Source organism: Falco peregrinus, chromosome 5 (genome assembly GCF_023634155.1).
Source record: "Falco peregrinus isolate bFalPer1 chromosome 5, bFalPer1.pri, whole genome shotgun sequence".
In the NCBI taxonomy this organism is placed as follows: Eukaryota; Metazoa; Chordata; class Aves; order Falconiformes; family Falconidae; genus Falco; species Falco peregrinus.
In genome coordinates this window covers 90320769-90348217 of record NC_073725.1, presented here as the reverse complement: position 1 = coordinate 90348217, position 27449 = coordinate 90320769, and the positions used below count along the sequence as shown (strand labels likewise).

The 27449-nt window shown below is 48.6% G+C and overlaps 1 protein-coding gene across 4 annotated transcripts; it reads right to left on the bottom strand.

Moving 5' to 3' along the window:
* Positions 1-56: 56 nt before the first annotated feature.
* IL21R (interleukin 21 receptor) lies at positions 57-27375 on the bottom strand. 4 transcript variants are annotated; one of them, XM_055803453.1, is made up of 10 exons: positions 21121-27375; positions 17467-17566; positions 12487-12561; positions 9366-9471; positions 8690-8886; positions 7152-7303; positions 6573-6750; positions 5304-5400; positions 4451-4532; positions 57-1403 (listed from the first exon to the last, which is right to left on the bottom strand). In XM_055803453.1, exons 3-10 carry the CDS (start codon positions 12539-12541, stop codon positions 510-512), a joined length of 1761 nt encoding a protein of 586 aa, XP_055659428.1. In that variant the 5' UTR covers positions 12542-12561; positions 17467-17566; positions 21121-27375; the 3' UTR covers positions 57-509. The 4 variants fall into 4 exon arrangements, with proteins under 4 accessions (XP_055659428.1, XP_055659427.1, XP_055659429.1 ...); XM_055803452.1 differs by lacking the exon at positions 17467-17566; XM_055803454.1 differs by lacking the exon at positions 21121-27375 and having other exon boundaries at positions 5304-5397; positions 17467-17864.
* Between the last annotated feature and the right edge of the window lie 74 nt (positions 27376-27449).

Sequence of the window (27449 nt, the reverse complement as noted above, 5' to 3'; positions counted from 1 at the left end):
TTACAGCTGGGCTTAAAGAGCCAAAGACATTAGTAGGAAAAGTAACACCACCTGTGTTGCTTGGAAAGCATAGGGGAACTTTAATGTAACAAACATGCTTGCCACAGGTTATGCTTCTAAGACTCCACGTACACCCAAAATCTCAAGTCATGTGAGAATACCAGGGAAAATAATTTAAAGTTTTGTACTCTTTATAAGGTTGCTGTCAAAAAATTTGCACATCTACATAAGCCAAAGGGTAATTTTCAAGGTACAGTTGCTTTTTCTGCTATTATAAAGGGTTTGACCTAAAATTCTAAAAAAAAAAAGCCAGTCATGCATCAAGTTTGAAACATTAACAGGATAACTGGCAATAGAAGTAGGCATATATTTCTATGGACCTAACAGTCTTCAGTTGTATGCAATAAGGCTTACATAAAATAAACTGTTTCTCTCTTGAATTTTGCTAACACTCCACTTCTGGCGCAGTATGGAAAAGGTCCTACACTCTGCAAGGCAACATCAAGTCCTTAGTTTGTCTGTGTCCCACTGACAGGGCTGTCAGAGCGACAGGAGACCCACTGCTTGACGTAGCTCCGTGGAAAGTCTTCCCCCTCCCGCTCAAGAGGACTGTTTTGCTCAAATTCACAGTCAACTGGACTCCCGCAGTCCGAGTCCACAAAGCCACTGTCAATAGTGTCCAAATCTACGCAGATCATCGGGTAACTATCACCGGGCCTTGCAATGTGAGGGAAGAAGTCATAGGAGCCTTCACTGTAGGAAACACTCTCACCATCAGGAGAAGGTAGGGAACCTGCGTTTTCCAAATCCCACTGATCAGGCTGCAAGCAAAGTGCTTCTAGGATGCTCCCCACCCCTCCTTCCAAAGCCCCTTCTACTTGCTGGTGGGCTGGGACACTTGCACTCCCCAGGTGGTCTGTGGACACAGAGCCTGAAGCAAGTATTCTGTCCTGCATGCTCAGGTCAGCCAGGTGCAAGCCACTGGATGTCCTTCTGTCTTCATCGTCAACGTTAACCCTGGGGTAACCAGTTTCTCCAGCACTGTTATCTTCCTCACCGGTATGCTCATGTCCTCTGTACACACGGTTACAGTTGCACGGGCAGTTACAAGGTGTAAATTCATCAGCCACAGTCACAGTGTCAATGGACAAGTGCCCGTATGACTGGTCCTGAGTCACACTGCTACTGTTCGTGCTAGACAGCAGGGACTGGCTATCCTGACCCGGGGCAGTTAGGCAAGACACACAGGGCTTGCAAGGCAGATCTTTTTTCAGCTCGCGCAGCTCCTCCTGTGAGGTACTGTTGGAAGGATGCACGGTGTAAACTTCTAGGACCTCTGGAAGGACTATTCCCCATTCAAAGAAATTGAGGGTCATTTTTGTGTGTGAGGCACCAACCCACTTCTGCATAAAAGGACGGAGGGAGAGAGAGATTAGTACAATCAGGTTCTATCATTGCTATCATTAAGGCTCCACAGAAATGACCAAAGTTCTCATGCTTTTAGAGGCAAAGTCAAACTCTGACTCCTCCAAAACAGCAGGGTATGAGATGCTGCTATTACCAGACACAGGCAGCTGCAGCAGAACTGACTCAAAATAATTGAAAATAATTAGCTTTGAGGGGTTTGCATGGCTTTGCAGGTTTCTTTATGCTGCAAAGAATGCCAGTGCCCACAGCAGCACTCCTTCGTGCATCAGTCTGAGGTCCCAGCCCAAGCCACCAAGGGTCCCTGCTCTCTTGTCTTGGACACTGCTTCTCCGGGGGAGAAGCTGATTGTCCTTCCTTATGTGCTGCATCTCCAGCCAACACACAGATAGCCCTGCTCCATCACATACCTCAGTTCCCTGGGATTCTGTATGCCTTGCCCCATACCAGCCTTTTCTCTCACAGTGACAAGAAGGAAGCAGGGGGGTAGGCAGGGGATGGGAACCTCCAAAAGCTGTAGCCTCTGCCTGCTGCAGATAACACTCGCTCAGGTGATTAGGGAGTGCCGCATACTGAATCTTGCCTTTCTGTGTCACCAGTAGTATTACATTCTGCCCTGTGCCATGCATTATCTCTAGATCACAAGCCTTGTGCATTCAGCCATATCTGCAAGTAAAGGCATCTCTGACCTAAGAGCAATGTAAAAGTTTCTGTTCTTTTTGAAGAAGTCACTGAATCAGACACCCAGATCACAGAAAACTTTAGGCATGTGCCACTAAGGAATGCCAGTAAGTCCTACCAGAGGATTCTATAGCCCAGCAGCTGGACACAGCACAGGCTCAAGACTTGGTTCTGCTCCCTGTCTGACACTTGCCTAACAGCTGGGCTGTGCCAAGGCTCTTCTAAGTGCACCACTTTCTCCTGCATATAAAATAGGTAACAATGCTGAGCTTCATAAACAGTGTGAAGGCTTCTGACAGAGTGCTTCATGAGAGCTGGGTGTTGCCACAGCCTTAATCTTATCAGCCTCCTGCCCCAAAATGCACTCACCATAACTAGACATGAGCAAAGTATTTGGGAAACGAACAACTTGACACAGCTTATTACCCTCTGACACAGAGCATGGAAAAATCTTAATTACAGCAGGAAGCAGCAAGTATATTTTAATTTATTTTTAAACTAAGCTACAAAGAACTTATTAAAGCCCTAATGGACAGAAAGACACCTAAAGGGCAAAAGACTATTTGAAGAAACAGCAGGAAATCCCTTTCTTAGAACTGAGCAGGCAGACTATTTCCTACTCCCTCTTGACTGCTCTTTGCAAACTCCCACCCAACATGAATCTAAAGACACATGTACACACAAGCGTAAACAACTTTCCTCTGCTTTCCCTTCACTTTTTATGTCTTAACTTTTCCTCTAACATTTTCACTGCTTCCTACCCAGTCCAGGACTGTTGTCTGCAGAGCATTACTATTGCAATTTGCTGACCATTTGTCACAGACATAACCTAACCACTTGCTTTGATGCAGTTGAACGGGCCCTACATCAATCACTTTCTTGCTAGCCAAAAATGACGAGCCTGTTCACATGCTAGTGATGTCACTGCATCCTCTTGACACCCCTTGCCTCAGCATCTTGTGCTGTGGCTGTGTGGGCAACTGCTGCTTTGATCTGCAAATTTTTTTAAGAAATAACTTGGCTTTAGCAGCTGAGGCTCATTCCCTTCCCAGCAGCACTGAACAACCTAACTAGAAATGAGCAGGAACGTAACTCCCACAGACCAGAGAACCCCATGGCCTCACCCTGAGAGCGGCATGGCTCTCGGCACGCAGGCTGCTTTCACTTCCACTATCAGCACTAGCCCGTGACTCTCAGGAATTCCCACACCGAGTCCACATGGTCCTGGTTCCTTTGCCTGAGAGCAACCACTGCCACCTGTCTCACAAGGGGATTCAAGCACCCCTCTGGTGCAGATATGGCAAGCCATAATAGGGCTGAAAGACGAACACAGGAAGGAAGAGACGCTCAGTGCAGGCGTCAGCTTGAATGGCATCCATCCAAGACTGCTTGCTTAACCTCACTGCAAATGTCAGCCATGCAGCAGTGGGAAAGTACAGGAAGATCATTAGGGCCCAGATGGTGTCCCTCTCCCAGAGGGTCAAAGAAAAAGCAGAAACAAAAAGCAGACACTGAAGTGTCTCTGACCAGTGCTGCTGTAACACCAGGAACTTGTTCAGCAAGAGGCAGTGATGTCTGCACCAACATGCCAGCACATTTACAATTTGATAACGGTGTTGTGAGATGCTCTTCAGCTTAATACAACCATTATTTATGGATGCTCAACGTTCTTTTGTATCCTGAGAAATCCAGCACACTCTGCAGTCTTTGCAAACCATTTTGCCACATGAGCAAGCTTGGCTGGTGTTAAGTGAGAAGAGAATTTGGGAGGGCTAGGCAGTTAATCAAAGACACTTCCTTCCTAGGGAGGCACAGTACTATCACACAGCACTTATTTGCCCCCAAAGCTCCATCCATCTGTCCAGGACGATATGCACAGCTATCATCTGTATGAGTGACTCTTCAGAGAGGACTACAAGCCTTAATGTTGAGCTTGTGTCAATGCAGAGGCTGGAGTGGGAAATCTGGCTCTATAACGAAGTCTACTCCACGGCCTTGATGGCAACATGGGACTGGAGCTTTGGAAAAATCCCAGTTACTGTTCTGGTATCCCTTTGTCCACTGCCTTCAGGTTCCCAGGCTTCACAGATCACATATGAGCTCAGCTCACCCACTGAGACAGCACCTACAGGCAATACGCAGCACAGATGTGACATAAAGGCCTTTGTGGCACAGAATAGACACTGGGGAGTTCTGGTCCTTATATCTGGAGCTGTCTGGAATTCCCTTGAGATAGATTCCCCCTCCCACTGCACTAACGAGAATCCCTTGTCCAGGACAGCATGACGGGCCCTTTAGTTTAACTTGGTCATGTGCTCCACTTGCTCGTGTAGCCCATTTATACCTTGAAATCTCCATTATGTACCAGGTAAAGAGGTTTGAAAAAGGGAGCAGGGTCTGGGATGCAAGTCATCTTCTTCCATAAGCTGGAGGAGAAAAGAGAAAGGCTTTGGGGTTAAGCGCACATTACAGATGCAAAGCAAGGCATCTCCAGATCCAATTCAGGCAGCTGAAATCACCTGCCCAGCCTCGCTGGCCTCTCAAATTAGCAAGGAGCTGAGGATCCAAGGATGCCTTGTGCTGTCAGAGCTGTCTGATGGCCTTTCTTGTGAGCCTCGCTGGAGGTGGGGCCACAGCCCTCAGGACTTGTGTGCACAATATTCACACTAAGGAAAGGGATTCTAATTTTTTCCTTCCTGGAAAAGCACCAAGTGCTGGAAGTGCATTTTCCCCTAAGGGCCAGAATGCTGCCCTGTGCACTTCTGTGGATGAGGGGTGCACCAGCCCCGTTGCTGCACCAGCCTGGCGTGCTCCTCTGTGAAAGGAGACAAGCCCCCAGCCAGTGTAGAGGGGCCTGTGCCAGCTTTGGAAAGGGGCAGGCCATCCCTGGCTACTCCTCCCATGTGGCAACTGCAGAGCCAGGACCAGGAGAACAGCCCAAGGAGGCTGGGTGGCCCCTGCTCAGTCCCCAGATGCCATTGCCTTGTCCGAGCCAGCTGAGCGGCAGCAGAACCCCAGAGAAGAGCAAGGTGCTCTTGGCAGTGCCCCAGCTGGAGACCATGCTTTGGTGGCCCTCACAGGCCCACAGCTGGGTCTGTGTATGGATATACAAGTTGCAAAGAAGGGTGCATGCGAACATCCCATCTTTAGCAAGACAGAATAGAAGCATTTTCTCCAGCTTCCTGAAGCATTCTTACCTCCGCTGTTTGGCCAGAAAGGTTGTGATTGAGACAGTGATCGCCACGACAACACCAAACAGCAGCATCCATCCCATGCTTGCTGTCTGTGTCACTGCTGGAGAAAGAGACAAGGTCATTCAGGCTCACCTCGCATTTCTATCCCGGTCAATAAGCAAGAAATGGTGAGAAGGTACCCTCAATTTCTACCCCAGACTTTCTCCTGGGGACACTGAGACTGTCACCTGGGGCCCAGCACTGCAGACATGAGGTCTGAATGAGGACGCTTGGAGAAGACTGAATCAATGAAAGGAGCAGCACATCAGCTGCCCTTATGGGCTGGCTGTACCACAGACTGACAGCCAACGTGCTTGGGGCAAGACAGCTCCCTGACACAGACCCCTGGTGTTTCTGACTCCTGGTTTAGGGACACCTCCACAGATGAGCCGTGAAGTGAAAAGAGAGTGCAGCTGGCCAGAGATGTGTGAAGAAAAGGTGTTGATTACATGAGGGCTTGTTGGCTGCTCTCTGCCTGTGGTGGAAGGGAGCACCTTCGAGACCTGGAACTCAGATAACCATTAGCGAATGGAGCCTGACCCTGTGGCCACAGCACCACATAATACTTCAGTTTGGGCTGCAGATCAGCGAGAGCAGGGAAGTTCAGCACATGCTGCTAACATTGACCACAGTCATCCCGTCCTGCTCTCTTTGAAAAAAAGACTCCCTATTTTCATGACCTCTGTTCCATCATGACAAGCACGGGTGCATGTTTGTGCACAAGGTACTGTGCACTCCCTGTGGAGTGGGAGTGGTGGCTACCAAACCTGATGCCCATGCCCAGCATGGCCAGCCATCAGAACCCAGACACGGAATGTAGCCCTCAGAGCAGCATCCCCACCCCCTCAGCTGAAGGCAATACTAAACCCCAGTAGTGGAGGCACCTTTACTGCATCTTCCCCATTTCTGAAAGCTACAAGCAGGACCCTGGACACTGCGAAGGAAGCTAGAGGCTGCACGCCTGCTGAGGCACCCAAACCTATAGCCACCCCACCAGATCCTCCTCCCGTGACCCGTGCCGTACAGTGGCCTTTGCAGCACAGTGAGAAGGTCAATACAGACAGCACCTGTCAGCCCAGGCCTGGGACTACATACTCCGTAAGCAAGCCAAACATGCCTGCCTTCACTAGACTATTTAGAATTTCTGCTAATTAATTAGATTTGAATAGAGTTCTAGAAGCATTCTCTGACATCAGACCAACTGAAAGGGCAAGGAGAGCTGGTAGCAAGTACCGGCAGGGCTGGTTTTCAATGTCAGTGGAGGACTCCATTCACTCCAAAACCCATGGTAGCCAGTGTCTTCTCGGGGTCTGGCTCTCACTTGGAACTCATACTCAGTGTTCGCCTGGAATTCCCAAGGCAGGATCACCAGTGTCCGTTTGTCTTCATGGACAGCTTTAGTCTTCTGAGTCTGTGAATGATTAAACACCAGACACTCAGGGCTGGAGTGACTACCCTCACTGCTGCACAGTGAGGAGCCCTGCAAAGTAATCGCCTCTGCTTTCATGCTGTTTCTGCGAGGCCATGCTCTGGCTGGTCAGTAACTGCACCGGGCCCTGGGGATCCTTCCCTGCAGGGCAGTACGAGAAGCAAAGGAACTACCAGCCTTCCCTGCAGGATCTAGCATTTCTCCAAACAGCTTCTGCTTCTCAATTCTTGTTTCACTTTTGCCTGTTTTTAGTCCAGGCAAGCAAAGAGACACCTTTTCTAAGCCACAAAACCCCTTCTTTTCCCCAGCGCTCCTGTTCTGGTTATGCTGGCCTCCTCTTTGCTAGCACATCCTACTTGATGATAAACTGACATCTCACTCACCTCCCAGGTGTCGGTCCTTCTCTTGTAACGCAGCTGATATTCCAGCTCTTCATTCAAAAAGTAGAAAGGAGAGTTCTGGTAGATTGTTTCCCAAGAAATATTGTAACCTTCTGAGAACACAGCAGTCAGATTGAACGGGGGCTGTGGTTTGACTGGAAGACAGGATGGTGTTACCCTTCATGACGTTACTGCACACAAGAGGTGGCCCAGCACGGTACTAGCAATGCAGAGTGAGTAGAGAGCAAAGCTGCCCTGGCAGGGGTGGGCCCTCCTGTGTAGGAATGTCCACAGCATTCCTGCCTCTCAGACCGAGCAGTCCTGAGCCGTGCACAGAACCTCACACCTCAGCAGCACAGCGAAGTCAGGCCCACATTTCTCTGAATGTGCCTTCTGCCTGTCTCTGAACCTCCTCATCACCTAAGAAGCAGGAGAAGATAGCACAAGGGGCTAATACCTCCTGGGAGATGTGAAGAGTAGAGCACCTTGTTCTTTTCATGGCATAGGAGGACGTGTGTAGTCACGGTCACTTCCACAGTTGGGGAAATACCCCTCAGTGTTAACGAAGACATCAGAAAAAGCTGAGGCTAGTGGATGCTACATAAATCCAGTGCAAAACCCTGTGTTGTAAGCGCCTAAAAGGCAGGCTGCTGTGTCCCCTGAAGGGTGTTTTCTTATATCAAGAAGCAGTAATGCCCGAACTCCAGTGCTAGTCTGCAGGGTCCATCAGTGAGCTATGATGCCTCTGCATCTCTGCAAGGGGACATCTGGAAGACATGCAAAGCACCACTACCCAATGTATAGTCTGTCAGGGGGGCAAGGGGCTTTCTTGAAACATTATGGCATTTGTCAAAAAGATGACACTAATTTCAGAAGAATCAGAAAGCAGAATTTCAGAAGTAGAAAAATACTTTTTCATACACCTACATGGTACCTGTGTGCTGGGCTAACCATCCCTTTTCTTCAGTTTGCTGCACAACTCAGAACGCACCCGCGTTCCACCAAGTCAGCTATATGATTGCACTCAGCCTTCCTGTCATGCAGGAGAAATGGTTAGGAATTGCCCCAGAACAGGGAACTGCCACCTCCATTGTGTCTGGAACACCTTGCACGACCCACAACAATGTCATGTTGGTTTAGGCAATCACTGCAAGAGCCTCCTGGGACTGCTGTGAGTACATTTGTGGCATTTGCAATTAAAGCAATTCCTCCTGCCCTTTAGATTCTAGCCAAGAACAAACACTTGCATAGGGGAGGCATGAGACTGGCCTAAGGTGTAAATTTATCACCTACTGCTTCATGGGGAAAAGGAATTTCCCCACAAAAAGGCTGGGGCCAAGTGAGCTCTAAGCTCAGCCTCAAGCAGAAATGTTTCTGTCATTTACAATGGCAACAATCCAGCACAGTGCTCTGTGCAGAGGGGTGCACACCAAACACAGCACCCCACCACCAGCTGCCACGCTCACTCCTTGCCCAGGCTATCCTAACAGACAGACATAAGGTTGGACAGTATTTACCAAATCCACCAGTTTTGTACTTACTGTTCTCTGCCATAAAAAAGCCTTTGGAAATCATGCGTTGCCTATCAGCTGTCTCTGTAGCATCCACCTGCACCTTTGTATCTGCCGGGAGTTCAGTCATGTCCACAGTGCACATGTACTGGGTGTGACTGCTGTTCCTAGACAACTGCAGGAGACTGCAGGCAGCCACAGTATTTTCTGGATCTTCCTCGGGAACCCTAAACCCACCAAAACAAACAAACAAGTCCACATCTATCACATGCTGTAGTTGGACTAATCTGTGGCTGAACCACCAGGCACAGAAATTAATAAGAAAGAGAGGCAACATGTTCAAATAAAAAATTATCTTTGAACTTTGACATACGGGTTTTTTTCCTGCTATTTGCTCAGCTTAGCATCTTTGAGAGAAGCAGGAAAGGTACGCTGAAGTGTCTGTAGGAAGGAAAGGTGCTCCCCAGGGCCGTGCAGCCCACCTGAACCCACTACCTTGCTGGGGCACAACAGCAGCCAGGAGAGGCTTGGACAAGCTGCATGAGCCCTGCCAGCAGGCACGAGTGAAACTCCATCATTAATAGCAACAAGGGACAAGGTATTCCCAGGGCGGGTGAGAAAACAATGCTGAGGGAGCCAGGGTGTGTAGCGGGCCATGGACACGGGAACCAGGGATCCTTTGCTGAGGGAAACCTGTGAGACGTACCATGTTGCAGTGAGGTTAAACAAACTGGCACCCAAGTCATTCCTCAGGATGCAGGACAGGGTCTGTACATAGTCCACAAAACAAGTGAGGTTTTCACAACGCGTAGCTGTAGGTTTGAAAAGAGAAAACACAGTATCAATCTCCAGCGCGCCAAAATACCAGGCAATGCCCAAACTGTGGCTGGATTTTCAAATTTATCTCTGTCCCCTCTTACACAGTCACTACAGCAGAGTGATGTATTATTTCTGCAAGAGTCATAGTTTACGTAGCACATAAAAGAGGCATGATTACCCCATCAGAAACAGTAGCATATTTATACATTTCAATGATACCATTTCCTAAGCTGAGTACTGTTCTTTGTGAGTCTAGTTTTCACTTTACGACATCTATGTGGCACTTTGTGCATTTAAAAAAGTGGTATTTTAGTAATTTCTTTACCATTCCCTCTGCTTATTATTTTCTACAGCTGATATCTGCAGCATCAATGCTTTTCATGTCCAGCTCCAGAGGCTCAGAATATGCTTTTCATGGAATTTTGGCAAAAAAAAAAAAAAAAAAAATTGTAGTTACTATAATTTCCATAAATCATCCTGATACCAAAATGACAGGCACAATTTATTCATTGCTTAAACTGAAACAGACTTCTAAGGAGAACTTGAGAGGCAATTGTAGAATTTACATTTGTGGGTCTGAAAATCAGCTAATTTGAAAGTGATCACAAAGCAGCATTTACGCTCTTCTAATGGTCCTGCAGGAGCGCTGATCACATATCAGTATCTGGTATGTGCTGCACAAAAGCACTGTTGTTCTGTGCATAACGCACACAAGTTATCCCCCTGGATTTCAAGGCAGGGAAGACAGCAGTGGAGCCAGAAACGCCTGCATTGGCGAGTCCTCTCCTGACAGCATCTTGGGCTGACCAGAGCCACCGCTACTGCACCAGGAAAAACTGAGGGGGAAAGGCAGGCCTGTAGGAGATGCAGCGTGCCATGCTGCTGCAAACAATGCGTACTGCAGTGACTATTCATCTCTTTACGTGTACGTATACAATTGTCATCGTCGAGGGGAAGATCTCAGGGTTGTTACATCCATGCTCAGATCAAGCATGGGTCATCCCCTACTACTGCCCCCAGCCTGACAGGCACACACTAGTTCACAGCCATCAGGCACCCAAACCCTGTGATGCTAACCACCACGTTGTGAGTTCACCTCCCTTTGTCATTCTGCCGCTTGTCTGGTTAGAGAAGCTGCACTCCCTGCTTCCTACCTTCCCTTTGCTGAACGTACTTGGTGTTATGAAGAGTTGTTTGCATAAGATAAAAGCAGGCCTGTGTGATGTGCTCAACAACCGCTGTGCCTGATTATTTACAGTTAAAGCCAAACGTCGATGCAGAGAACAACCATCACCATGGAATGCAGGCAGTGTAAGTACTGATGGACCAGAAACACCTGTTCTGCTGTCCAGATCAAATGACAGTCCTCACAAACAAGTTGCCTCTTTGTTTACAGTTACAGGGTACAACAGGCATGTCCCATGGAGGGTGCCACCTTATTCCAGGCCAGAGTAAGTTCAAAGGAAAATGAAGTCCAACTTTTGCCACTGAGTTCACTCATCACAAAAGTTTCTTCCTTGGCCTGTTGCACCAGAGCACAGGCTGCCCTCCCTGTGTGAGTGCTGGGCAACACTCAAGTTTGCATACCAGACCCCCGCAGGGTCAGGATGGCAACAGAAGAAATTTGGGGATGCTTGTGATGGGCTGGCCCCAAGGGTGTACACAGGCTTTATTAAACTGTAAGTGATTCAAATTATGTCGTTGTCACTTTGTTTCATTTTGACTTTTTTGTTTCACACTGACTTCAGAATTTTGTTCTACAGTTTTCATGAAGTTTTAACTTTTCATTTTGAGCCCTCAGTAGGCTCCTCTGGGAGCCCTGGTACAAGCATGGTTTGTTCCAGTGTCCTGAACAACATACTTTTTCTCCCTTAGCCTAACTTTCCTCTCCTACAAAAAAATGCTTTCCTTTAGAGAGCGCAGCAAGTACCGATAAGCTAAGAAGTATCCCTAATTAGCATTCTTCTACACTGTTATGTCGATCAGTCAAATGGACTACTCTTCCTAGCTAGCTGGTAAGCTGCAAGTGGGCAGCTTTGGGCAAGAATCTGTTAACAAAGTTAAGAAGAGGACAGTTTTTTACTGGGAAGGGAATAATTAATTGTCCTAAGCCCCGTTAGATCTAGGATGATTTGTCCATCCTTGGCAGCTTCAGAAACAAAAATCAAATACTACTAACAGTAAGATTTAGTTTGGTCCACACTGAAATTAGTACAGGGTAATTCCCTGGCTTGTGTTACACAAAATTCACACCAGACATCACAATGATCCTGTACAGCAGGAAGACACAACTCTGAATTGTTCTTTGCTGCTATTTAGGTTTGGAGCAGGTCCAATGCTCTGCCTAGAAGCAGCATGCAAAACGCTAAACTTGCACCTGTTCTTTGTAGACACTGTTGTCAATGTCTTTTTCTGTCCAGCTGACCTGTTCAGAAAGTCAGCTCTGAGTCAGCTGCAGCTTGCACAGTGGCTTGGAACCAGCAGGAACGGGGGAGTGATGGCACAGCACAGAGCTGCACTAAAGGGCTCCACTGTCCCTGGCTGTCCTGCCAACAGTGGCCATAAGACCTGGGGATATCCTGGTCTTGGCCACCACAACCTTCCCTATGGCAAAGGTGGGGTGGTCTTTTTTAGGGGGTGAGGGGTTGGGGAGGAAATCCTACTATAATGTCAATGAGAGACATTTCAATGCAAGGCAGGCACTGCCTCTGCACCCTCCCCACTGGTGCTGCTCCCTGGAGTGGTATGCAGTCTGGGTGAGCTCTGCCCACCTGCGTTATCTTCTTGCATCTGCAGAGCCTGATGCATCTGCGGAGCCGGATGCATCTGCATCCTGCCCGTGGAGCCTCTGCCATAACTTATTATCCCATGGAACCCTCTCCCCTGGTACCCCATCTCGTGCTTGCTGTCCCATGGCAGCCTCGTGCCATGCACATCTCAGCCTGTGCCAATGGCCACCAAGACAAATCATGTGGGTGTACGGCAGGAAGGGATATATGGGAACTTACTGCACTGGAATAAAAGGAAGAAGGAAATACTCTGGAGCCACAGTTTGTTCCTCATGTTGGTTCAGACTGGATGCCCTGGGGAAAAAAAAAAAAAAAAGCCAAACAAACAACAAAACCCACCTTAAAAGGAACCCAAAAAAACAACTAAAAGTTCAGCTCAGCCACCTACTCATGTGTTGAAGGCTGAGGTGGAATCAATCTTGCTTTCATTTAAATATCTAAAAGTAAAGTGCCTAATTTAGGCAAGTCATCTCAGCTACTCCCACGGGCTAAGGGAGGGGATGACCAACAGCCCTGCCAGCTGGCCATGAACCAGGCCAGTGAAATCTCTACTCCTTTCCAGTGGCATGTGCACAGAGAAAGCAGAAAAGTGGCTGCAGCCTCAGTCTATCCATGCAACAGGAAGGCACTTGGGTTAAGTACAAACCCATTTTTTCTTCATTGGTTTCCTGCAACTAGAAATGGCTTGCAACTAGGAGAAGTGACATTGCTGCGGCTTGAACATCTGTACAGTGAATTAGTCAAATACAGTCTGACTGTCACTGTGGGTCTGTATGAGTAAGGCTTGTGAGAACTCATTGATTTGGCCTACCCATGGTCAAACAAGCATGGAGCATCTAGTTAAGCAACTCCAGGAAGGCACACCAGACGAAAAAATAACAGCCTCCCATGTGGCAGAGAAGAGAGTGTACAGCACTCACTTCAGGGGAAGGCTCTCATGATGCAGTTTGGTGAAGAGAACCTACAGGAAAGTCTTCAGAGAAGAGGACAGCGGAATGTTTACAACAATATGAGGAAACAGCATCACATACAAATGATTGCTCAGCCCACAGCATCTGCTCCAAGACCAGATCCTCAAGCCACACAACACAGTAAGGCTGTGTTTTCACAGTATTTAACATTTACAGAAACACACAGACGTCCACAGAAAGACTTAAAATGAGGTCACTGCAGAGTACTGGCTGTTGATACCCAGTACAGATTTCAGCACTGTTTTCTCAAGCTACTCTGAAATGGGCTAGGCTGCCCGGGAACAAGACTTTGGAGAAGCAACCTGCATTGGTTTTGGGACTTGTTTCTGTTGGCAGCAAGTTGCAAGGATGCACAGACAGCAGGGAAGGCCCATGTGCCACACAGAGCAGCAACACTGCCAGTGATTGGACACACAAGAGTGTCTCTGCAGAGCCCGAGCTCTGCAAAAACCCCTGCACTAGATGGCACAGAGGCATCTCTGAAAGTTGTATAGGTGAAGACTGGGCAGCATGCTGCAGCCACCAAAAGATACCCAGAACTCCTGGCAGGACCTGGTGCAGATATTGAATTGTTTGGGTTGGAAGGCACCTTTAAGTGGACTAATCTAGTCCAACTGCCCTGCAATGAGCAGGGGCATCTTCAGCCAGATCAGGTTGCTCAGAGCCCTGTCCAACCTCCAGGGATGGGGTATGGAACACCTACCTCTCTGAGCAACCTATTCCAGTGTTTCACCACCTTCATAAAAAAATTCTTCCTCATACCTAGTCTGAATCTACCCTCTGTTAGTTTAAAACCATTACCGCTTGTCCTATCACAACAGGCCCTACTAAAAAGCCTGTCCCCATCTTTCTTATAAGCCCCCTTTAGGTACTGGAAGCTCCTCCAAGGTCTCCCCAGATACTTCTCTGCTCCAGGTTGAGCCACCCCAACTCTCTCAGCCTTTCCTCATAGGAGATATGCTCCAGCCCTCTGTCATCTTCATGGCCTCCTTTGGACTCACTCCAACAGGTCCATGTCTTTCCTGTACTGAGGGCCCCAGAGCTGGATGCAGTACTCCAGGTGGAGTCTCACCAGAGTGGAGCAGAGGGGCAGAATCACCACCCTTGACCTGCTGGCCACGCTTCTGGTGATGCAGCCCAGGATACGGTTGGCTTTCTGTGCTGCAAGTGCACATTGTCCATGTCCAGCTTTTCATCCACCAGCATCCCAAGTCCTTCCCTGCAGGGCTGCTCTCAATTCCTTCATCCCCCAGCCTATCTTGATACTGGTGGTTGCCCCGACCTGGGTGCAGGACCCAGGTCCTGGGGTGCCTGTGCCTCCTCTGCCACCACCAGCAACAAACATCCAGTCACTCAGCAGACAGAATGCCAGTGAGGCCTCTCCCACATGGGGAGTATTTGTGCTATTTGAAAATTTCCCAGGCTTACTCAAATAATGAAAGCAAAATAAATTTAGCAGCCACCAAAAAGCCCCTGCAGCTCCATGTGAGCTCAGAGACTTGCTCTCAAGGCACCACAGTATCCAGATGAGATCAGCAAGGCTCGCTCAGGAGGTGCTACAAACACCTCATGGCTGCAGCACCTCAGCCCTGCGGTGGGAGCAGCCATGCTGCTGCTGCCCCTCCTTTCCTGCCAATCTTTCCCTGCAGACGCAGTGCATGCTGCAGCTCAACGAGCCCCAGGCATTCTGCTACTCTCCCTCACACTACTGCGAGTGGCAGGACAGAAATTCTCTTTCCCCTCACTCCAGCCCTTCTTTCTGCATCATACGCTTCCTTGAGGAAGCAGCTTTTCTTGACCCCTCTGCTCCCAGTTCTCCAAGTTTTCTCTGTATGCTAACCGTCATCATTACCACTCCTGGTGGTGCAGTTCCTGATTCCCAAGACACAGTCCACTGTCCAACCCCACCTTGTGCTCCCACTTGTCCTTCCACGGCTCTTCTCCAAATTCTCACTCCTTTGAGGAAGGGACCTGACACCCTGCCAACCGAACTCTGCTCACCCAACTTCACACCAAGACTGACTGCGCCATGGAAACAGATGTCCTCGAGACGGGCAGGCTCCTGACGCTGCATTTGCTCATGACTTCCTAGCATCAAGGGCCCTGTTCCTTGCAGCACATTTAACAGAAGAGCTATGCTGAATGAACTGGCCACTGGGTCCTACAGGTCACTCGTCCTGGGGACATGATTCATGCTTTTTGAAATCGTCCTTCTCCCTGTGAAGTACTGAGAATGTATTGTCTCTGGGCTTAGAATATCCAGGGGTCCCCCAGCTCAGGATGCCAGCGACCTGCCCTGTTGCTGCCTGTTCCCACCCTGAGAGAGCACACAGTCCCCAGGGTGGCTGCTGTCCTTCCTCAGGCCCCCCTGCCCTGGCACCAGCTGTAGCCCCTGCACACGCTCCGGGCTGCGGGGCGGGTGGTGCCATCAGCACCGTGCTCTGCTGCAGAAGCACTGCGGTCACGCTCCACTGTCGGCCACCCTGTAAGGCCAGGAAAGGAGACTCGCTGCCTCTTCTTCAGCAAAGGAAGGGCTGGGCCCTCAGAGTGCTCTGAAGACCGACTGGCAGTGCCCCCACCGTTTCATGTTCACGGTATTTCTGTAGCTCCCTCACTTTTACCCCCATTCATGCCTAAATGGACAGAGCAATGCAAGGAAAGTCTTTGCTGCTTTTAGCTACTGGACTGTGGTTTCGTTAAAGTGCCTTCCCTAGTCGCCTTCCTCTGCTCAGAGGATAGTACCATCAATTCAAAGGGACAGAAAGATTGAACAGGGAAAGGTCAAGCTTGGGTAGTAGCTCATCAGGAAGACGCCTCATGGAGATTTCAGAGGCTGCCATTACACACTGGAGAAAGGTTAACATAACAAGATTGTGATCTAGGAGGAAGTTTCCTGAATAACAGCACAGTAGCAAAAATAAGATAGAAAAGTAGTAGGATCTGCTAACTTAGGTGAAGCAAGGAGACAATACTTCCTCACTTGGGACTCCACTGTCCCACCTCTTACCCCTGCCAGTGCCCACTGATCACTCCAACACTTATCTCCTTCACTTCTTATGCAGTTCTCCTACCTCAGGTGGTGGGGAAGGACTGCTACCTCTGCGAGCACAGAGAAAGCGTCAGTATGATGTGTGTCTGACCGGGCTGTGCTCCAGGACATCACAACAAGACATGGATGTGCATGCAGAAGAACTGGGAATGATACAGCTCTGCAGCAGTGTCTCCATGGTCTTTGATGATTAAAGAACTCATAGCTTCAGAGAGATGTATAGCAGCCCCTGTTCTGAAACTTCCTCCAATCAGGCCCTCCACAAGCCTCAATCCCAGTGTATGATTAAGACCCCCTACCTTTCCTGCATCTCTCCATCTGTTGCACCCTTCTCATCGGCTTCCACCTGTCAGCACCCTGCTCCTGTGATTGCTCACTTGGAGGGAAGAATGGCAGTGGGCAATGAGCAGAGGCAGGAACTTATTCCCTGTCTGGCATTAGAAAAATCCTTTCTACTACCTCGTTCAATTTCTGTCTGTGAAACGGGGACTCTGAGACAGCTTCGGGCATACTTGAAACACAGTTACTTAATTCTTATAAAAGTCCAAGCATTGTGCAGCTGCTAGGCACCACTGCTGCAAACCCTGTAGTATCCTAGGGAACAGCGTATGATGGCACAGTAATCAAGTGGATTAGCCATTCACATAGACATGCACATGAAAATGATGCTACAAGGTTTTAATACACCAGAGAATAGGAAATAGGACCAATAGAGACACAGACGTTTATGAAGATTATTTTTGTTAAGGATCCGGAAATATGGTGCTATAAGCTGCCAAAGATGGATGCGGTCTAAGCTAAACTTTCACACACACATGCCCCCACCCCCACCCCCTAATTAAGAACTCAGTTTAAATTTAAAAAATTCTGGTATTTCCAAGCATGAGAAAATAAATGTCATAGCTACACCCAAGCAAAAAAGAGCGGAAGTCCCTCACTCCACCAGTTACATGCAAAACCAAGCCGCCTTCTTGAAAAAAATTCATCATCAATGTACACTGCCATCTAATCACAAAGCTAAAGCAACAGGGAGACGGGATTCTCTAGCTGCCCAGTAGAGGCCAATAGCAATGACAGCAGGGGCACATGGGCCACATCAGCTATAAGAAATATTTAGTCACAGCTATGAAGCAGTAACAAACTGGCAGCAGGGAAAGTTGGTGGAAACATTGGCATTACCTTGCTCTGTCCTTTCAGCTGTGCTTTTCAGCCCTCCAACACTTCTATGGCTGGCCTGTTTAAATCATTGCTGTGACTGCAGACACTGCATGAACAGGAGCTGGAAAGCAGGTGGGTCTCATCAGCACTGAGTAAGAGTAAAGCCTGCTTGTGCACAGTGAAGGGCTGTAGCGTATTGGAATACACAGTGATAAATGGGGGTTGACGTCACCACTGTATCGGTATTACTGTGCTGATAGAAGGATGTGGTGAGCAGAGGAGGCAATGACTTCGGGTCCAAACACCCACACAACATTTATTACTGTATTGCTCTGCTCTCTTACTTTCATGCGAGAAAAAAGTGGGAGAGACAATAAAAACTCACAAGCCTCAGCTCTAAAAGGTCATAGCGAGGCTGGTGGAGTTAGAGCCTTGCAGTGGGGAGCTGGAATAACCCACAGAGATGGCAGCAGTGAAGCGGGCACAAAGCAGCTGGGTGCAGGAAGGTGAGCTGTGTTCAGCCCCGAGACCTGCTGAGCTGCAGAGCCCGCTGCCCCTACCCCCTGCACCGCAAGAGGAGGGGCAGGGTCTCGGCACAGCACAGCATCACCCAGCTGCGGCCGCACAGCCTGCAGCAGCCAGCCCCGACCCAACCTCAGGGCTCCTCAGGCAGCTGTAAGGGAAATTACAGGTAGGGTAGAGTCACAGCTGGTCAGTCCAAGTACAATACGTTTTTACCGTAGTTATAGAACAAAATATATCTCGCCTTTCATGTAGGCAAGGACAATCACAGGCCACAGAGAGCTAAGACTGTCAGAAGATCCTCAGGACAGAAGGTCCCAGCTCCATATTCAGCAGTAGCAGCTGTCTGTCTGTCATGTACTGATAAGATATTTAAAAAAAAATAATCATGAGCTTACTGCTTCCAGTATACATAACATCTGTTTGAAAAGGAGAAATCCAGACTTAAAAGGCTGCTGATCCCAGTCTAGAGCAATGAATACGCAGCCATGGGGAAAAGGGAGCAGCTCCAACTTCTGTGCTGGTATGCAGACAGAAACAAGGCGAGGTGTCGATATGTCAGGGGATGTTCCCAGGAGGTTGCCAGATTTTTTACAAAACATGCCAGATTTTTTATAAAAGGCTGTACGTATTCTGGGCCATAAAGCAGGCCAGCAGGTCTAAATCAAAACTATTAAAAAAGCTAACGTGGGATTCAGTTAATATACAACAAAAGGATAGTAACAGAGAACAACTGCAGGCTAAGCAGCTATACAGAAAACAGTGCAACAAGCAATTTTTCATTTTTAATGAGTTAAGTTTGAGAAGAACATGCATTTAGGCGCAATATGTTTAAATTTATAAAGCAGTTGGTCTTAGAGTACCACCAGTAATCTTGCTTTAAAAATTAGCTCTGTTATATCAAATGCGTATTATCACGTTTTTAAAGTAGTGTAGCTCATGCCTGCCAGACTACCACTCTTTGGACCGATCACACATGCTGCTCCTTCCCTCCTTCCTCTGCACAAATAATGGTGCTAGCACACCTTGCAGAGCCCTGAGTAACTATGGAGCAAAAGCTACACCGCTGGCCTGGCCTGCTACCCTCACAAAAGATATTACTAACTCCCTGGGAAATGTCTAGCTTAGCTGCTCAGCCTAACAGACCCTGTGCTGTCCCGCACCGCACCCAACAGTGACAACCTCCACAACCCACAAGAAGCATCAGCTCAGACAAGTATTTTCAAGAAGCTTGGGCCTGGCACCGTGCCTGTAAGTTGTCCACAAAGTGTGCGGAAGGAAGAGCTAGTCTCTCTCAGAGACTGCTCCAAACACGGTGAGGAATGGCTGTTGGGCCAACGGGATCTTCTCCATGCACGTTACAGCAGTGCACAACCAGCACAGGGCCATCCCAGTTACCAGCCACTACCTGGCAAGTGTGGTCCAGAGCTGCCTGCCCCGGCCTCGATGGTCCAAAACATCCGTTTTTCGAGGGTGAGTCGGGGGCATGGAGGCGTTTACTGTACAGAGACAAGGAACGCGAGGTAGGACTGAAGGTCGGTAACAAGCTCCAAGAGAGGGCAGCAGTGGCAGTCAGAGCTCCTAAGATACTTAATTCTAATTGAAGAAAGTTTATCCTACGCTGACTGACAGAATTCAGGTGTGTACACTTGCTGTGACGCTCGCTGCTGGCGAATCCAAGGGAAGCATTCAGGGCCTGACAGAAGGCTGGGACAGCTCATTATGCATTGATGTGTGGAGACTCAGTAATTGACTCTCTTCTGTCACCTAGCACTGTGCCTACGCATGCGCGTATGCAAAACTGTGCGAGTGCTGCAATGGGAAGAGCCACAAGTAGTCTTGTCCCTGCAGAGCAAATGCTTAACATACTCCCAGCTCGTCAGTCCTGGGAAGGCCAGCGCAGTGTGACCCACCAGTTCTCTCTTGGGGACTGAGAGGGACCGTGCCCACCACACATAGTTTGGGAAGAGCCGTGATGTAGGACACACATGCAGGATCTCTAGCACCCCTGACACTCATTGCCACCTGGAGCACACTACGTAGATACACCTGCATGGAGCCAAGCAAGGTGGGTTCAGCATGCAGTGACGCCCCCAACAGCACAGAGCTCTACAGCTACTCTGTGCTGTGTGGGGCACCGACTACTCCACACCCAAGATTCCCTGGCACTTCAGGGCAGCTGAATTCAGCCCCCAAGGAAAAGCACTTGGAGACCCGAGGCAGTTCCACTGACATGGATTTACATTGATTAGAGGTAAGAGGCAACTACTTTCATCCAGATATTATCTCAGCCCAGCCTGCAGTGGCAACATTCACCAAGCAGCAAGTGTAACAAGCACACCAGGGAAGGCTTGGTACATTCTGCTAAGGTTACTGATGATCCAAATGCATTTTTCCATGACTGGAAGAAGGGCTATATCTGTATTTATTTATCAGTAAGAATAAAGACACACAGAGGAAATAACAATTGGAGCTGAAAATTCCTTTCTCTAGAAGAGAGAATTGGTGACATTTGCAGTTATCAAGTTCATGATGTGGGGGAAAAAACCCCACAAAAACAGTACGACCTCTGTATTTTCTTCCTGTCACAATGGAATTAAAACAATATTCTCAGCATCGTTAAAGATACAGACCTGGTATAACGCTAGGGTCAAAGGCATCTTTACTGGCTGGTGACATATAGGAAGAAGATAATCATACGTTACAATAAGTAATGAGTAAAAAATGGCAAAGGAACAGCTGAGACACAAGTAAGTGTTCTGCTGGAAGGGAAAGCAATAGAAGAAACCACCTCAAAGCTCAGGAAATGGGGTAAAATATGAATGAGCCAGGCAGAAAGCCAAGGTGTTAGTCAGCAAAGCAGGTGGCTGAAAAATAACAAAGCCCACCAGGCTGGCAGCCTGTGAGCTGACACAGGGTGCTGCGGAGGGAGTTCAGTGCTTTTGGTCTGGGAAATACTGAGTGCCAGCCACAGAGACCCCAGCACCCTGCCCTCCTGCCTCCCTTTCCCCTTTGCTAGTTATCTCTTTGTAGCAAGCAACAATGGGCTCAGCCTCTTGTTTTCCCTGATACACCTCAAGTCTGAACCCATTCTTAATGAATGCTGCAGCAGGAGGACATCACATTGGCTCCCACCAGAGGAAAAGGGCTTACCTTCACAGAGCTGTGACTGTGTATGTCTTGCTCACATGGAGGGGACCGCACAGAGGCTCGTATCTTCTCTTAGGAAATCACCAGACACACGCTGGTAAACAGAAACAGGAATGACTGTGCTTCTGAACTCACCCTGCCAATCTGGAACAGAAACCTACAGCTCTCCTCAGGCTCAAACCCACCAACCTCATCTGCACCATGCAAAACATGCCCTGAGCATCTCCCCACATGCCTCACTGCACTGTATACATCCAGCCCATAGGAAAGCACACTCCTCCCCAAGACAGCCTCCACATAGCCCTCCTCTGAGAGCCTAGACCTCTTTGGATAGCCCGTGGGCAGTACTCTCCCTCCGTGTCTGTCAGAGCCCTGCCTCACAGCTGGGTTCCTGCAGCTTCACAAACTAAGCATCAGCCTTTTCTTGTCTCTTCAGCTGATGCGCCTCATCCTCCCCTACCACAGCCATTCTCAAACTGGTCCCAGGTCACATCTTTTGCATTTACACTTCCAAAGAGCACTGACTGTGCACAGTCAGCAAGCACAGCGCTCACCTCAGCCAGCAGTGCTGACAGAACTCCCTGCTCCTTTCATGCAGGTTGGCAGAAACCCACCCACTTCGAGCCAACATCCATCAGCTGGTCCTCAGATCTCTGCTCGCAGGGATGCACCGACACCAGAGCTCTGCTGCTGGCATACAGCTATTTATGGCAAGAGCCTCACCCGAGTCTCCTAGATCTTTTGTTTTACCACAGCTGTCAATGATCACCACATCCCATCCCTGCTACCAGGCCACAAGTTTTCCAGCAGGCCTTCCACACCTGGTGCTGGGTGCCGCAACTGAGTGGGCCTTGGACAGCTTCTGGCATCTCTAGTAGGGTGAGAAACATGCTAGCCGTTTTCAGTCTCTGACTGTGGATGCAGTTTCAAAGCAAAAGCTAACAGCTTGCACCGCATGCTGCTTCCACGTGGCAAGCAGGGAGCTGCAGGAGATGACTGCGTGGCAGACCGAAGACCCCAGCAGCATTGCTGGCTCCATCCCAGACCTACAGGACACAAAGTCCTACCACAGTTAGTGGCTTCTCATGTCACTAGCAGGGATGTACTGTGTCTTCAGGAGAAAAGGCAGGATGGACAAACAAGCAAAAGTTATGAGAAGCACCTTGCAATATCATGGGGCTTATTAACAGTGCTGGGGATAAACAGGATTTTCATGGAAACAGATTGCTCCAAAGTAACCAATGTTTTCAAAAATTCAAAATACATTTCTGCATAGAGAAACCAAAAAGTTTTACAAGACTTTCTTGGGACAGTCCAAGTTTTGTGAAGCTGTGGCTTTCCTGATACTGGTAAGAGTTCATTGTAAGGTGGCAGAAGGCAGGAACTTTTTTTTGAGGCTAAAAAGGCCAAAACATGGGGTTATTAGCTCCAGTAGAGCACAGGGACTAATGCAATGAAATTGTGTCACATCAGTGTATCTGCATCCAAATCAGCACTGGTAAATATTTACAGCACTCAGCAACAAGAGGAGGAGTCTGAAGGTCGTTCCTACAAAATGTAGGGGCCGGGGGATTCCATGCTCCACGGTGGCTTTGGTTGTGGTGTGAGGCTCATGCTCAAATGAGGAAGCTGCCTGCATCTTTGGTTGCCTTCTGTGACCAGCCCTACAGAGCATGGTTTCCACACTCCTTATCCTGTCACTGTGCATGTGCAGAAGTTGGGAAGTGATGTGCCCAAGCAGCAAGAAGTTAAAACAGCAGGTAATGCACAAGATAGAGACAACACGGACAGCAGCTGAATGTGTTGGTCCTTTACACTGGGGAGCGCAGCTGGAGGTTTTTAAGACAAGTCACAAGAACAGCAAAGGGGGCCTAGCCAGAAGAGGGAGGAACCCCTGATGCTTCTGTCAGGTTAGCAAACAGATGGTGTCTGTCACAGGGGCCCAGCACAGCACAGAATGAGGCCACGGAATAGGTAGCACATGCTCAACTATGGGTTGAGCCTTTGTGGAGGAAACAAGGCACTTGATGGCTCCGTGGCCTCCCTCGGGTTGTGCCAGAGCATCCTACATGCCTGTGGAGTGCCTCAGCTAGGCAGTGGGGGAGCAGACCACCCAGCAATGAACTGCCCTACATGACCTTCAGGCCCAGAGCCTGCCAGACACATGCACTGGTCAGTGAATGCATGGCATGAGCCTGCCTGAGCAGCTCCCCGAGGCCTCTGCTGGCTGCTCACCCAGGGCCAAGAGCATGAACTTCATGGCCAACCACAGCCAGTGCAGACCTGGTTCTCACAGCAACTCTTTGGAGCATCAAGAGCCAGGGACTGGTTACAACCCCGAGCCAGTTGTGGAAATTCTACCCCAAGAAGGCAGTCCCACGCTTTCTCACCCTGTTATATATCTTGCTGCTGTGTGGGTGGCTCACTGCAAGTGAAACCAGCAGTGGCTGAGCTGGGGAAAAGCAGCCAAACTCAGACTCTTCAGCTTATGGCAAATTCCCCATGTCTAAGAGCTGGGTAAACAGCAGCAAGTAGGAAAGTCCCAGTGATGCATAAAGGCACTGACTCTGTAACCTTCAAGCAGAGGACAAACACCATGCTGCCGTGAGCGCCCTGCTCTTACACCATGGAGCACAGCCAGGACCATGGGAGCGGCTGGTCCATCACTGAACTGGGAGAGGAGCTCCTTCAGGCACCTGCCACACTCCATGGACTGGGGCAGGTCTAGCACAGTCATCGCTCTATCAAAGACAGGCTGCAGGTCACAGGCTGGTACCGCACCAACCTCTGCCATTAGTTCCCCCTCTGCATTCAGAATACAGAACTTAAAAGTCTCCTACACAGACGGTCAGAGTTTTATAGGAAGTATTTGGCCAAGAGTAAAAGAAGAAAACAGCTGCTCCTCCCCTTTAGGCAGCTAAATATGCCACAAGTCAGTTCCTCACTCTTCACCCAGGGCTGCAGCCAGTTTTTCTTCTCTTTCATCTTGCAGTCTTGCTGGAGGGACAGAGGTGGCTATGTGGAAATTTCCATGTTGTAGAAAGCCACAGAAGGGACATGATGCAAGCAGGACAGCACAAGGGACAAACAGAACCAAGCACCTTTGGCCAGAGTACTGCAGAGGTGTAAAGTTCCTCTCAACATTGCTTTCTCAGCTTGTCAAAGGAATGAGAAGTCACAACTTAACAAACCAGTGGTGCTGCTGATGGCTGTTACTAGGTGCTTTGGGAAAACACACCAAGGCATTGCAATTTAGTAAGGTTTAGCTTTAAGTGTGTTAGCAAGGTACCTAGTAAGTGCCCTCCTCCTCATTTGGCTATTTTTGTCCTTTGCTTTGGGAGCAATCTGCTTTGAGAGACCATAGTCCTGCAGGCTGTCAGCCAGTTCATGCTGAGCTGTTGCTTGGCTTCTGACCTTGTCACCACAGTTTAGTCAGAGAGGCCACGAGGGTTGTGCCATGGCTGCAGCATCCGACAAAAAGCTGACGGCATGACATGGCTGCCTCAGTCATAACAACGTGGTAAAAAAATAAAAATTCCGGGCAATGTGCAATTGTGATACATCACCATGTGGGAGCCTGGGGCAGACCTGATACTCAGCAATCTGCAGAGGTGGAAATGGTATACGTATGTGTGTGCACATGTGCATGCACACGCCTGCACACTGCATGGGCACAACCCCCTGAGAACTGGTCAAAACCACCTGTTCTTTGTGAAAGCAACTGTATACAAAATTACACACTGGAAGCCCCTCTGTCAGAGCTGGAACACAAACTGCACAAATCATGCTCCCTAAGGAGTTACCTACAGAAAAGCCATGGCTAGGAGAAAGCCAGCTGTCCTCACAGTCTCTGTTCACTATGGAGTTTTGTCACATAATTCCATGGTCAGAGGTAAACACTAGGGACCAGGGTTTTGGAAGTCACAACCCCTCCATTTGGTTCCTTCACCCTTTGTTCCTTTGGCCATGTTGCTGTTAGAATGCAACACCTAAAAGAACTTGTTTTCTTAGATAAAGTTTGTAGCTCGTGATTGATATGCACTTGGACATCCTAGCACCCTGCCTCAACAATGCAGGGCTGCAAAGAAAGATGTAGAGACAAGTTATTTAAAAAGCCGACTCCTCCTTCCCCCTAAATTAACTTGTCCCTACCCACAAGAACTTGACGCCACATCCCTCAAGCTCCTGTTCCATACTAGTCTCACCCTCGTCTCGTGGTTATTGTTAGTTTTCCACAGGTAATGACAAACCTCGTACCTGATAGGCTTTTGCTGTTCCACACGTGCATATTTCCAAGGTGCCAACACTGTTCAGGAAGAGAAAGAAAAAACCAGCAAGGCTGTGGCATTCTCTGCAAAGCAAAATCAGTGTATCACAACTACCTTCTCCTGAACTGGGAATACACCCGCTTTTCTCAGGAACCCATTTCACTCAGTGAGTCAGGTTGCCAATACCTGGTAGGCAGCCAGGTGAGAAAGATGTGGAGGCAGAGTGAACAAGCAGTAAGTGGCACTGTAACTAGGCTAAAACCTGGCACAAGCCTCCACTTGCACTGCAGTCTTACAAAACAAACTGAAAGACACTGAAAATACACTTACTACAATCAGTAATTCTCTGTCCTGGTAGGAGCCCTCTGCTAGCTAAAAGGATACACTTGGCAGGTCCCAGCCTTCAGGAATGAAGTTCCCCTCTCAGGAGGGGAAGCACCTTTGCAAGCCCAGGCTGGGGCCGGCACACCTGGCTGGCAGTCCTGGAGCCAGCCCACAATCAGAACTCCTGCACACTCCGGGCAGATCATCATCTTAGGCCAGAAACCTGTCATGTGAAACCTACCTGTGTTTTATAGTCTGGCAACAGCTATGGACAGTAAAAGTGTAGGACGGAACATGACCCTAGCTCCCACTGCAGTCATACATCACGCCTGTCACAGGGCAGGGGGAGAGCTGGCCAGCCGCCCAGCCAGCCCTGGTGTGTATCGCCAGTTCTGGTTATGCAAAGGCATAGGAACAGGGGTCCTCTTTCTCAAAGAGTTGCAGTTTGATTTCACCAGAGAAATACTGGAAGAAGAGAAGGGGAAGAATACCCATGCACAGCCAGCTGGCCAACAGAAGCAAGCAGACAGGAGGGCAGAGCTGCATAGAAGAAACAAAGCCAGAGGAAGGCAGAATGAAGCTGGGGCTCAGCAGAGAAGTGCTGCAGCAAATAGCTTTCCAATCCGGCCTGAGCAGACCTCTCCTGGCTGCTCCAGCCAAGTGCAAGCCTTCCAGGAGGATTTCACAGAGCACAAGAGAAAGTGCAAGAAGCAGAAGGGGAAGAAAGCATCACTGATGTCCCTGCATGTCCCTTCACAGCCCCATTACTACTACAGTAAACAGCGAGTAACCCATTCCGGGTAGCTGCAATAACTAGGTGTGTGATTTTGCTTAAACTTCACTTTGGATTTAGGGAAGTGAGTCAGCTTACTCATAAGGCAGACTATGGCCTCTGTGCATCTTCCTGTTCCACCATTTCAGTGTGGGTTTGGTTGATGGGTCTTGAAAAGCCTCTTCGCCTGTCTGCCTCACAGCCCTCCCACTTCACCGAATCTGTGCTGATGTTAACTACAGCAGTGACTGTCCTCATGCAAAGAATGAGTATTTCTGATAGAATTCAACCTCACCTGACTGAAAATAAAATTCAAATTAATATTTTCATTAAAAACAAATAAATAACATGTTCATCAGCACCTTACTACAAACAGTGAATCTAACCACCTTAGTGAGCAAGCTACAAACCAGTGCCTATACAAATGTAAACTACCACATTTTGAATACAGACACTTCACTGCAAGTCTCCTTCCAGGGCTTATATACCTTTTTACCAATGCAAAATTGATGCATAGATACCTCTACCACTTGGCCAACCTGAACTTTGATGAGATCTGCAGTACAAAAATTCTTACTGACAAAACACTTTAGACCAGTTTCTGCGCTTAGCACCATTGTTTCTTTCCTTATGAATGGCATTGCAAATAAGGTTTTTGAAATAATGAGAACATGCATAAAGTTCCTTAACAGTTCTTAACTATTTTGTGCCACTGCCAGCATACTAGGGTGTTATTTACTGTACCAAAATAGAAGATAATGCCCTAGAAAAGTTCAGACTCACGAGTAAAACTTTTGGAACAATTATCCAACAAGAAGTATATGCTGCCTTAAAGCTACAGGCATAATTCCCATTCTGACTGCACAAGAACCTGAGAAAATGCTCCATCACTTTAGGGAGGCTGACCATAAACTGTACAAACTTCCTGGGAAAACACTACTTAGAAATGCCTGGTTCCATTTACAGTT

Bases quoted from the DNA above. Each gene is read 5' to 3' on its own strand.
- IL21R (XM_055803453.1), bottom strand. From the start codon at position 12,541: ATGAGGAACAAACTGTGGCTCCAGAGTATTTCCTTCTTCCTTTTATTC. The intron at 7,304-8,689 runs GTAAGTACAAAA...CCTGTCTTCCAG, and splicing joins CTTTTTTATGGCAGAGAACA to TCAAACCACAGCCCCCGTTC. The intron at 1,404-4,450 runs GTATAAATGGGC...CCTTTTATGCAG, and splicing joins TACATAATGGAGATTTCAAG to AAGTGGGTTGGTGCCTCACA.